A 12,745-nucleotide genomic window follows, 5' to 3' on the forward strand; every position below is an offset into this window, starting at 1 on the left:
GTGCTGTACTTCTGGCCCAGAAGTCGCGATTTCGAATCCAGGCTATGGCGGCCACACTTCAATGTGGGTTAAAGTCTTGAAGCCCTCCGAATCAGATCTTAATGTTCGTTGAAAAAAAAAACAACACAACTGGTACACATTTTCGGAGCTTTCTACTACAACATCCATCATTATCATATATGCTTTTGGGCCGCAAAAGCTCGACAATTATTACTTTTCTCATACCTGAACTTAAAAGTATATTCGCCATACCTGAAGGTAAAGGACAATCTTGCAGAGAGCAGCCCCGAAGAACCACGTCTCTGTCACGTCCCAGAGCACCGTCGGTGGTAGGCAGACCAAGATCACGAGAAAATCGGCCACGGCTAGGTTCACGATGAAGTAGTTCGTCACCGTGCGCATGGTCTGGTTCCGGTAGACGGCGACGCACACCAGACAGTTGCCGACCAGCCCTACCACGAAGACGGCCACGTGAAGACCGATGAGGCCCCACTCGTACGAGGAAGGAAAGATGTACTCTTCCAGAAGGTCCAGATACTCGGCCTCCGAGACGCACAGTTCATTGACGCAAGAGGAGCCGTTTCCGTGTACCTGGAGGCCGACTCCACCAGCAGTCTCGTTCAGAGGGGCTGGATCCAGGTCGTCCATGTCTCAATTTTCTGAGCTGAACGTCACCGACGTTACACTACCGCTTTGCCCGTTCGTTCTTGGTACGCATTGCCGAAAAGTGCAAGACCTGCATTAGTTAAAAAAAAACACACACCAGAAGATACCTGAGTTCACGCAATGTCTGAAACTTCAAAATGTACAAGAAAATACGAACACGAGTACAAGGTAAACTTGGAAACAATGCAATAATGCTAGAGACTACAACCAGATGAATTGTTGGACTATTTTCTCTGGAACTGCGCACTGACAGGAAAGGAAAAAAAGACTGGTACAAACTAAAAATTATGCCCCTGCTACGCTCAAGCATTCGTACCTGTGGGGTAATAATTTAATTGACTAAACAAAGAATATGTGTAGCTAGCCATAGGCTAGTACTTGCTAAACACGAATACCTGATTGCTAATTTTGCCTAACGTAGGCTTGGTAATTGCAAGGATGACTAGTGCGGTCATAGTTATGAATGTGTGATCCCCATGTTCAGGTAATGATATTAGACAACGACAATAGTGACATCATTGTATATTATCAGCTTACAATTTCACGTGGGGCTATAGAGCCTTGTGAAACAGCTTACAAAGTGGGAGTTTTGAAAATTCACGGACCTCGCATGGAGCACAAGCTTCACCCCCATCTACCTAAAAAGAGATGCACAAAGTTTTCGTTTACTGTAATAGCACGCAAAGTGTAGAGCAAAGACTTCAAGCAACAAAATGATCGCTTCGCTCAGGAAATGATGCACGTGTTTGCTGGTTGTCCCAGCTAGCACTAGCCATAGTGTTTCTGTTTAAGTTTGCTGTACTTACTTATCATATTAGCCAAATTATTGAAGTCTGGACGGTTATTAGAGAGACTGCACAGATGACCAAAGGCCATGCACGTCGAATATATCTACATGGGTACAATGTACGCTTATTTTAATAAGGTTGTGTTGAAACAAATGCCTTAGTGGCTGCTTGCTGCAGAAGTGTAATCATCCAACAGAAATTGTTGACACACGTCAAGATCCTATATATATATATATATATATATATATATATATATATATATATATATATATATATATATATATATATATATATATATATATATATATATATATATATATATATATATATATATATATATATATATATATATATATATACATTCATGTAACGGGCTGTCAAAGGCTGACAGCGTTTGACATATCAAATAAACAAACATCACTACTCTGCGCTAGGAGCTGGTTGGCATATTCGTGCCGTCTGTGGCACATATCCAATGATGATGATAATGATCAAAACATTATTTCTCCCAAAAAAAGGGGACCGACCCAGAGGTCGGTTACACTGCCTTGAGGAGGCCAGCGGGTATCCCTAGGGACACCGTGGCCTTGAATGCGCGTGAGATTACCCGGCGTTACGGTGCCGAGTCGGTGGTACGCAGAAGGTACTACCACGTATCTTCTGTGTGTGATGCGTCAGCGTACTGTGGCCACGTCCATGCTATGTGTAGCAACGTATACCCACACCTCGCGACGTCACACTGTAGATACTGCTCACGTATCCAGCGAGTCGCGTTAAAGAATTGGTTCGCGGAAATCCCGGTGCTGGTGTCGGCGTTGGCGTCATTGGTTGTAAGCAGAAAGTCATCTGGTCGTTGACCAATTATTTGCAAAAAGATTCAGATAAAATAAATAACAAAAATACTTTCGTTTCGAATGAGTGTTGAACACAGGTCGTACACAAGGCGAGCACGTGCTGTACTACAGAACTACACCACTGCTTGAAACCGCTTCGGAAAACAGTGATATACGAATGTCATGTAGTGAAAGAAATCGCTTTAACGTTTGTAATATTGCGTAAAAGAAGCGTAGAGTCACGCCAGGTGTTGAAGCGTGCGAATTGCGCAACAAATGGGTGTTTTAAAGACCCATCCATACAAAGCGACCACACATATTTCATCGTCATTAGCTGCAAGTCTTAAACACAATGAACAGCTTCCCAGGCTTGTTTGTTGCCTTACGGACGTGTAGTGTACCTTCCCCTGTTTCGCAAAAAGGAAGAGCTATGACATAACGGGCTTTTTGACAACTCTACTTGCAGTAGGCATTCTAGGATAGTTTCAAACAACCAATGTGACACTCACAGTCATTCGTTTTTTTTTTAGTTTTTTTTGCACACGGTTTAGGCATGCACCGGAAACAGAAGCTCGTATAGCAGTTTCGATGGCAATTCGCAAAGAGCCCGATTACGCAATGGAGTTCTACTCTTGAAGGCAAAGCTCAAGTGTCCAAGTTTTTGTGCGAAGAATTTTTGTGTTCTGCTAAGCCTAAACAGCGCAACAGTTAAAGTTTCCAATAGCTTGTATATGGTGCCAAGGCCAAAATAGGCGTGGTTAGGGAAGCGCGAACAAGCACGGCCCTCCACATCAGCGTCGTAGACCGTAGTCACCGCTGTAGCAGCGCCGGAAGCATTATAGGGTCGTCTGCGGTTGAGGGGATGGACGTTGTATTAATCCGATTGTTGCTCTTGAAAAATCACCGTTATGTGCATTTATTAATCCGACAGCTTTGGTAGTTAGCCTCCACGTTAAAGCATTTCGAACCGATATCACGGTCGTGATTTTTATGTTTACGGCGAAGACTACACATAGCTAAGAGAAACGAAAATCCGTCCGGCAGCGTTGTCAAGAGCGGTCTCCATTGGCTGCGTTATCAGTTACATTGTTCGCAATGTCGTACGCAAGGAAGTACGCTATTGGCTGCCTTGTGAGTGACGTCGTTCACCCCGTCGCAGCCGTGGCGCCGAGCTTGCGCGCAACAGTTCCTCCTGAAACCTTCTACATGGGTATGCCACAGACAACTCGAGAAAAGCGCCGAAAGTGGAAACTTCAGTGACCTTTTCTCTTCTCCTCTATAGCTTTCCTTCCCCCTCTCCCCTTCCCTAGTGCAGGGTAGCCTACCGGGGCTCAGCCCTGGTTAACCTCCTTGCTTTTCTCTTTGTGTTCTCTCTCTCACTAAATTGCAAGCTTGGCCTCACTTCCCGGCCTAGCTTTACTGTTCTGAATAAAAAAAGAACGTCTAAGTGCCCAATGTAGCCTCCTTCAAACAATCTGAGAATGCCAACTATAAATGAAATCGCCGAGTTCTCACCACGAAATTATTGCTCATATTGAGAATTGATGACGTACATAAAACAGGCATCCGTAAGCCAACGTCCACACCTGCGCAGCAGTCTATTCATAAATACTGTTGGTGCGGACAATTACAATTTATTTCTGTAAGCTCAACAGTAGGTAGGCCTCTAAACCAATGACATTTTGTGCAATGTACGTGTATTGCTACCTTGCGAGATTCTATGCAGCTGTCATGCCAAATTACACGCATTATCACTTTCCTTGCGCAACATGATATCGTATATAGGGCATTCATCCTAAACAGTTTCATGCATGGGAGTCCGTCTGTATTAGAACACCAGCTTGCCCCGCAAAAGTCGTGAGTTTCACTCTGTTCAAAGGTATTTCATTTCATTATCAGCTACTATCTGACTTTGTTTTCTCACGATCAACGTTGTTTTTTCGCTCGCAGCCTACGACGCTGATGTCAACACTAGAATTTTCGTGAAACATTATCTTTAGCGTCACCCCGTTAATACCGTGATATACGTACGGCGAAAAGCTCACTCTACAAGAGCTGGTTCTCCTCGCAACCTCCATGTTTTAATAAATGTATACCACCACCCCCCTGTTCATATAGAGCTCCGCCACGGTGCTCTAGTGGCTATATAAGGTACTAGGCTGCTGATCGGAAGGTCGTGGGATTGAATCCCGGCTGCGGCGGCTGCATTTCCGATGGAGTAGGAAATGTTGTAGGCCCGTGTGCACAGATATGGGTGCATCTTAAAAAACTCCAGGTGATCAAAATTTCCGGAGCCCTCCACTACGGCGTCTCTCATAATCATATGGTGGTTTTGGGATGTTAAACCTCGCATATCAATCTATCTGTTCATATAGAGAGTCAAGGTAACTATAACGATGAAACCGGAAGCGAAACGCCCTAAATTTTTGGAACGCCCTGCAAATATTTCACTTGACCTAATGTGTAGAGTAGCCCTACAACTACAAAAATATCTAGACTAAGGCCTCCATGCCACCGTGGAACCAAAGTGAGGCGTCTTCATGTCTGCCCGTAGGTTCGTCCGACGCAATGTTTTTTTTTTTCCACCAAGGTTTGACGCATAGTTTAGCTCTAAAGTGGAGACGCAGTGAAGCCTTGCGTAAACTGCTCTGCATAAATCATCACGGAGGCTTCGCTGCATGATTCATAGGCCACCTTAAAACCTCCGTTAGAGTTCGCTCGTTTTCTGGGCGAACGATGTCGTGCAGTCACTAGAGTGGCCGCTCTTGACAAGACGATTAATCACTAAGCTCATGTCAGAGGCATTTGATCAACCCTGAGGGCTTAAAAGTGTACGCGGGGATAAATCTTAGATGCGTAGATGAAGACATTACCCGGGTTTTTGTAGTGCTTCATTAGGCGCCAGGGGGGAACGGTGGCGGGTTGCAGGGTCCTGCACAAACCTTGCCGTCTTTTGACTCCATTCAATTTCTTTCGTTTTATTTTGTTATCTATCTATCTATCTATCTATCTATCTATCTATCTATCTATCTATCTGTGTGTCTGTGTGTCTGTCTGTCTGTCTGTCTGTCCTTTCTTTGCTTCAAAACTACTCTAAGCTTATTGAACACAATCACTGCAATTGAACAGAGAGCTAGGACATGGAAGTCATACGAGACATCAACTGTGGTTTCAAGCTTTTCATTTAGTCATTGTGCCCTAAATTCAAATGAATTAATAAAAGGGACAAAACACCACCTTTTAGGTCACTAGGATTCTAAACCACAACTTTTAAATTAGGTTCAACCATTAAAATTGACTTAAAATAAAAATAAACAAAATAGTTTTCACTAACGGCCTCAATCCGTGAGCCTGGCTTAGGGTGTTGCCATTCCTTGATGGGGCTGATGGGGCTGATGCCGCTTTTCCACCATAATTTAGACGGAGTTTGACGCCTCTCAGCAGTGAGGTGACACATTGAAAGCACGCCATCCGACCACTCGAGAAAAAAAAATAAAAGAAAAAAAGCCCGCCCACATAACCGATACGGCGCTGATAAACCTTGCGGCTTGAGTAAACGCCAGCGTCGGTGTCTTATACAATGTTTCTTATCTATTCCGCACAGGCGAATAATAACATCATCGACTTTCGCATCCGCATCCAATTTTGAGGCCCTCGAGAATGAGGGCCTGTCATGTTTCAATGCACTCGAGTGAAGTGCTGGTGATATGCGGTATAGGCGCCTCTGCGTGCCCACCCCCTCCACACTCTTTTCTTGATGACAACCTCTCGCTCAGTAAATATTGGCCATATTTGACATAGCCGCATGGAATATCTGATAAGGCATGCAGCGGATGCCCGGCTGAGTGTGTTTCTGACCTGATACTATTCACAGGACTGAATACGGGACAGGTATCCAAATGAGAATATAGTGAGCGATAAGATAAAGTTAGTATAAGATAAGCCCACGTTCAATCAAGATATTGTGAAGGGTACCACCAACACGTATGGATAAACTTTGTCCTGAGGCAACTCACTCGAACTTAAATACAGATAGAGTGGTGAGTCTAGGTCTGAGTAAGCCCAGTTGAAAGAAAAGTTTGGTCAGTCTGAGTCGCATTGATGGATATAATAGTGGGTCTGAGTCCGAGTAAACCTTAAGCGCATAATATAGTTTTCAAACGGGAGGAATCTTTTAGTGAACTGCACACCCTTTGAAAGCTAACATAGGCAGCGCTGAACAAACGAATGCAGAGAATAACATTCAGGGTTCCTGCAGCAATCTAACCCAAGTATTCTGCGCGATCAAGTATCCTACGTCAGCATGCCACACCAGGCCTCGAAACTTCTTTGAAAAAAAAAAAAAACCTATGCAGGCATGATGTTGGTGAATCGCCAAATGGGGTTGCAGTGCTGTTCACGTAATTTTAAAAAGACATTGCATATGTACTCCCCTGATAGAGTTGTGACATCGAGTTAGCGTCAGATGTAGCTAAGCGGGACTCAGTGAAGCCAGTCTACGCAGCCCTGTCTAGGACTATCACCCTGCCAAGCACGAGCACTGCATAGCAGCTTACCGATTGTTGTGTTATATGATACTCATGTTGCGATTGCCACCGTTACGCAAGTTGTAAACAACTGGTTACATATATAACATGCCACTGTTCAACATATGTATATCATTAGTGTGATTTTGTTATATTTTGCTCAGTAAAATTACTCCACTTTCATGTTTCCGCCTCATGGTTAACACAACATCGATTCCCATGGCGCGGGGCATCTGCAGAAGTTTTTAGTGACTATGAGTGAATTTATTATTTTTTGCCATCTTATGATCTCCAACGACTTAATAGGAGCATGCTTATGGCAGGTCAGGAGCCATGCTGTTAAGCTTCAGGACAGTGGTTCTCTTCCCAGCTAATACAGCCACAAGTGGTTGGGGAGTGAAATGTATCTACTGCCGTGAGCTTAGACCAAAGTGCACATTAGAGACAACCAAGTTGTTAAACATTATGCGGACGAACGGATGCCAGATGAACTTAGCTGTGATTTTTGTGACCATCATCATCTGCTTGTGTGGTCTCTTTACAACTTGAGAAATAGACTTTTCTGCATCTATGTCCATGCTGCAAATTACGCCAGCGCTGAACAACACGAGGAAATGAAGTTCAGTGAAAAAAAAAACTATGTGTACGCCTCAAAATGCTTAAGAAAACATTATTCACTATCGTGTATAACAACTAAAAAAGCATAACAGAGCGTTTATATGCGTACGACTGAGACAGAGTGGTAGCGCCGCCTTCAGCGTGGTTACTGTGAAAATGATAAAAAGCGTTAGAACCATCTATATTACGCAATATGTATTGAGATCACTGTACTAACACTCATTAGTTATTTAAAAAAAAACATGCCACACCTCTTTCACGAAACATTGTGGTTTACATTGTATGATCATATTTGCACTACACAGTGTTCTGCTCAATCGATATGATATAAAACCGTTTCTTTTTATTACCTGCACAGCATGTATTACTCGAGAAATCGGCAATAAAGCGTGATTACAGTGGACATGCAATTGTGGAAATTTTGATTGAATGGTACGCCACAAAAAAATATTGCGAAGCAGGAAAGACACACCATATGAAACAGGAAACATGAAAGAAATGTGTTGTAACACTATTACATCACACTTTTGGTTTTGAATGTATGACGGCCCCGTTCACTCGCGCAGTGCCAGCTTCGTAAATAATTTTGATGTCATTGCCAAAATGCTCTATTGCAGTGACCTTTATTCCTTTCTTTCTTTTTTTGTCTATCTATCTATCTATCTATCCTTCTATCTATCTATCTTTCTATCTATCTATCTATCTATCTATCTATCTATCTATCTATCTATCTTTTTTTGCTCCCTTCTGAAAGTATGTGCGTAGTCGCTCCGGAAATCTCCGCCCAAGAAGACGTATTCGTACACATGTTCTGTGTAAACAGTGTACCGTAATGTACTGTGGAAAACAAGACTTGTTTGCCTGCGTTTTTCGCAGGTGGGTGTTTACCTGAGCGGAGTACTGGTGCCGTACTCCGATTTGTCAATGTCGGCAGTTCCTTGCGCAAACACGATGCTCCTGGTTGAGCGACACGACGAAACTCTACCCAGCGTCAGGAGAAGAAAAAACTTTAAAGGTTGCGATAAAAATATTGAGCTTTTGTAAACAACTCTCTAAAGTTTTCGCGGATGTCTTCCCTGGGGCGGAATATACTCGACCATGTCATGCTTTTTTTATCTCGTCTTTATATAACACGTTCGTACTTTCTTGGAACTCTAGATGCGTCCTGTAAGCCAGTGTTTTTTTTTTTTAAATCGGCAATATAAAGATACATTGATTAGGAAGCACATTTACCTGCACCTGGAGTTCGATTTGTTGAAGAGACTGGGGCTGAAGAGAAAAACAATTCATTTCATGATAGAAAATTATTCTTTCGTAACTCCAAGAACACCACAGCTGCCACGTGATGATGACTGGTAAGGAAAAAACACGCAAAAAGAGCAGGTGGGTGGTGACGCCATCTTGAAGGCTCAACACCATAGTAAGAGGGTCCGGAAATGTCGACCACCTGGTGTTCGTTAACGCGCGCTGACATCCGCAGCAGTACGCGGTTATTGGTATTTAGCGTTTTGTCTCAACCGACATGTGATCACCGTGGCAAGGATCAAACCCGTGTCTTTCGGTTCTGCTGCCGAGCAGCGAAATCACTGATCTGCTGCTGTGGCCTGTTAAACAAGCTTTAATTTCTCCAAGTTCTTTATCAAAACTTTCAGTTGTAAAATCGAAATAAAGCAACGTATAAAACTATACGTCATTTCTCTCATAGTACTGCACAAAGTCTGACTGATTTCTTATCATGAGTTTTGCACTGCGAAAAACAAAAAAAAACAAGAAAACAACCAAACAATCAGCCATCCACCATTCGGAATGTGATATGAAAGGCGATAACAGTGGTCTTGTAAGTAACAAGAAAGCCACCTCGCTGGTCATCAGTACGCGTCGAGGGCATAAAATGATGTGTAGACTATGCGCTCGTGTTATTTTTCGGTATGCGCCCTACGGAGAGTCATTCTCCTCGTGCCCACTGAGAGCTGAACAACGACTCCGAAAGATGAATCCGCCAAAATGATTTGCTTGCGATGTCTGCTGTTACAAGAGAGGCTGCCCCACCTTTCCATGCTTCACGCAAGCGAGATAGTAAGCAGGAAATAGAAAAGAGATGTTCGTGCACTTTCACTGCGGGGAATCACAGAGGAAAAGCAATCTTGGTTGTGCCTCGGATATTCGCCATTATTTTGTGTCGACACTGTATACTTGCAGTCTTCTAGGCGAACATTTACTCGTGTGGCGACGTATCGTCTTTCAGAATAATGGCAGTGAGGGAGTGGCGCTACGTCGCCGTATATAGTTCTCCTTGAAGTATACATAAAGCCGACGTGAGCCCAATACGTAGAGATAGCCATTTGTTTCACGAACTGGGCGAATCGCCACGATGATTGATGATTCATGCGTGGGGTTTAACGTCCCAAAACCACCACAAGATTACGAGAGACGCCATATAGTGGAGGGCTCCGGAAATTTTGACCACCTGAGGTTCTTTAACGTGCACCCAAATCCGAGCACACGCACCTACAGCAATTTCGCCTCCATCTAAAATGCAGCCGTCACAGCCGGGACTCGATTCCGCAACCTGCGGGTCAGCAGCCGAGTACCTTAGCCACTAGATCACCGCAGCGAAATGATTTGCCACGAGGTCTTACGGCAAGGAGTGCAAATAAAGCACTAAACTAGTGTGCTGAAGTTTCTCTGCTAATTATATAACTTCCTCCTCTGTGCTTAGCCAAGACGACAGAGAAGCTTCCACCGTAGCGTTGTAGCAGTTACGCTGACAAGGTGCTCGGCCGAAGGTCGCGGGTGCGATCATGGTCGTGGCGGTCTCATTTGAATGAAGGCGCGATGATAGAGGCCCGTATGTATGCTGTGCGGTGTGAGTGCGTGTTAAAGAACACCAGATGCTTCAACATTTCGGAGCCCTTCACTACGGCGTCTCTATTCACATCGTGGTTTCGGCGTGTAAAAACTCACAAAATAATAAACTTCACGTTTATAAGACCAGAAAATTTCACCTCTCCATGTGTTTAGGTGAAAGCGCCTGTTTCAAGGCTTCCAACGCAAACGGTATGGGTCCACGGTCTATATCGGGCGTGGTCATGTGTGTTGTTGTGATCAATGAGTTAGCAGGCCACGAATTAGCATGACTGCGTCTCGAAGGAGAACATTCACTCAGAAACGGGAAATCGTTGAGTGTCGTACACCTCAGTCCAAGCAGATTGTGCCGCTTTTGTAACTAGTTTCACTGCGTCAAAAAAAAAAAAAAAGCGGAGTCTATCACTATAACGTGCTTGGCGATCTTGATGCCTAAAACCCTAGGTATTATAAGTCTCGGGAGTGGCAACGAATTTAGCAGACCTATTATTTATTTATTTGTTCATTTATTGATTTGCAGCGTACCTGCGCTGCCTCGAAGAAATTATTGAGGATACATGTTTTGAATCACACTCTACATTTTTGCTCTGACAAACAACAAAAGTATATGGAACAAAGTTAACATCAAGGTAATTTTTAGGTAAGCGTTTTAAATTAATTCCTTTAATGCCTGAATTTGAAACCGCCGAGCAAAATAAAACTTGTTTTCACTTTTCAGCTTTAAGTAGCAACTTATATGTGATTCCGCAGGTAAATTATTCAAAATTCAACTTTAATGCATACTTTTGCGTATGTCGTGAATTGTTTCAGTTTCAGTCTCAGTTTATTTAGCAAGAAGCGAAGAAATAGCAACAAAAACGTACTTCAGGACTGCGTAACACGTTGTGTACCATCTCTTAAGTGCACACACACCAAATAAACCAAATTATTGGATATAGAACTTACGGCGCCAAGGCAAGAAAAAAACAAAAAAGTGACAGTTGTTGAACACGATCGTGCTTTTCTCTATGAGCTCTAGTACAATTGGTTCTCGCTTAGAATAGCTTGAACGAAACTGCGCTAGATTTCTCATTCTGAAAGCTACATACCCTGTGAGTACTTGACAGCTGGTAATAAAGGCGTCAAGCATTTTTTTTACTTACTTGTTCGACGTTTTTCGGTATGTCGCGAATTCGCGACATCTGCATCTGGCCATAAAGATTCAAAAGAGAGCTCAAAGAAACACTAGGATAAACTTGCATTACTGTTAACGCTAACGGCAACAAAAAGTAATATTATAATATATGAAACAAAGCATATTCGTTATATCTCTTATTTAAATATTTCTATGTGGGGCTGTGATTCCCCCGGCCTCAGAAAGTCGCACGAATCCTTTTCTAGTTGACCTTTCCGCCCTGCGCTTGCTTCGCGACTTTGCTTCTAGGCGCTCATGACAAAATGCCATGACGTAAATGTTTTTGCATGCAGGCACTACCTAACAGCAGTCATGTGGTTGTGAAAGTGGAACACAAGAAAACGCGAAGAACTGTTCAACGAGCGGGCCACTGAGCTACGTTAAGACTACTTGTTGGTCACAATAAAAATTGATGAAATCGAAAATTTGTCCTGGAATCTAGGCGATACACTTTGGAAACGAATGTTGTTGCTGCCCTACTTATAGTGCTGAAAATACTCGAGCGTGAGTACGCATCTTCAACGCAGCTAGTGATTGTAGAACACGCCGGTGTCGGGGGAGCTGCAGCCCAAATTACGAGATTGAATATATATATATATATATATATATATATATATATATATATATATATATATATATATATATATATATATATATATATATATATATATATATATATATATATATATATATATATATATATATATATATATATATATGGGAGAAAGAAGTGTATACTTAGGGCTTGTTTTTTCGTGTTTTGACACAATAATAATGAGATCTAAGAGACAATATTGCCAAGAATGTATAGGGAAGTTATTAGAATTCATGTAGTGTAAATAAGAAGAAAGAAAAGTGGCTGAAAAAAATTTGCCGTGAGCAGAAATCGAACCCACGACCTTCGAATAACGGTATGCAAGCGTGAGTACTGCTAGGTCGGTGCGTAGAAAACGAACAAGGCGTGCTTACGCGGTCCGAATCAGTGTTTGGCGTGTTCAAAAAAAAAACACAATGAAAAAAAAAGCCCACGTTGTCGTCTATCGTTTCGATTCACCCAATGTGAGAAACATGGGCCGGAACGAACCACTGTCGTCGATAATGCTATAGCCTCCGTCGCAACGTTACGCATTAGCTACGACGTAAGCGGGAGAAATATTCGCACCCTAAGGCACTTTTTTCTTCTCGTCCTGGTAACTACGTTTCAAGGTACTGCGACACAATGCACGCATCGATCGCTTACTGTGAGTTCACCGTATAAGGTGCGAATGAGTGCGA

The 12,745-nt window shown here is 42.9% G+C and overlaps 1 protein-coding gene across 1 annotated transcript in view; it reads right to left on the reverse strand.

Annotated features, from left to right (window-relative positions):
* LOC142788271 (orexin receptor type 2-like) overlaps positions 1-12,745 on the reverse strand; it is a 96,245-nt gene that overhangs the window by 12,427 nt on the left and 71,073 nt on the right. Inside the window, exon 2 of the mRNA XM_075884878.1 lies at positions 253-736. Coding sequence (XP_075740993.1) covers positions 253-648 — 396 coding nt within the window. The 5' untranslated portion in view covers positions 649-736. The remainder of the gene's footprint in view (positions 1-252; positions 737-12,745) is intronic.

This window comes from Rhipicephalus microplus, unplaced genomic scaffold (assembly GCF_043290135.1).
Source record: "Rhipicephalus microplus isolate Deutch F79 unplaced genomic scaffold, USDA_Rmic scaffold_50, whole genome shotgun sequence".
In the NCBI taxonomy this organism is placed as follows: domain Eukaryota; kingdom Metazoa; phylum Arthropoda; class Arachnida; order Ixodida; family Ixodidae; genus Rhipicephalus; species Rhipicephalus microplus.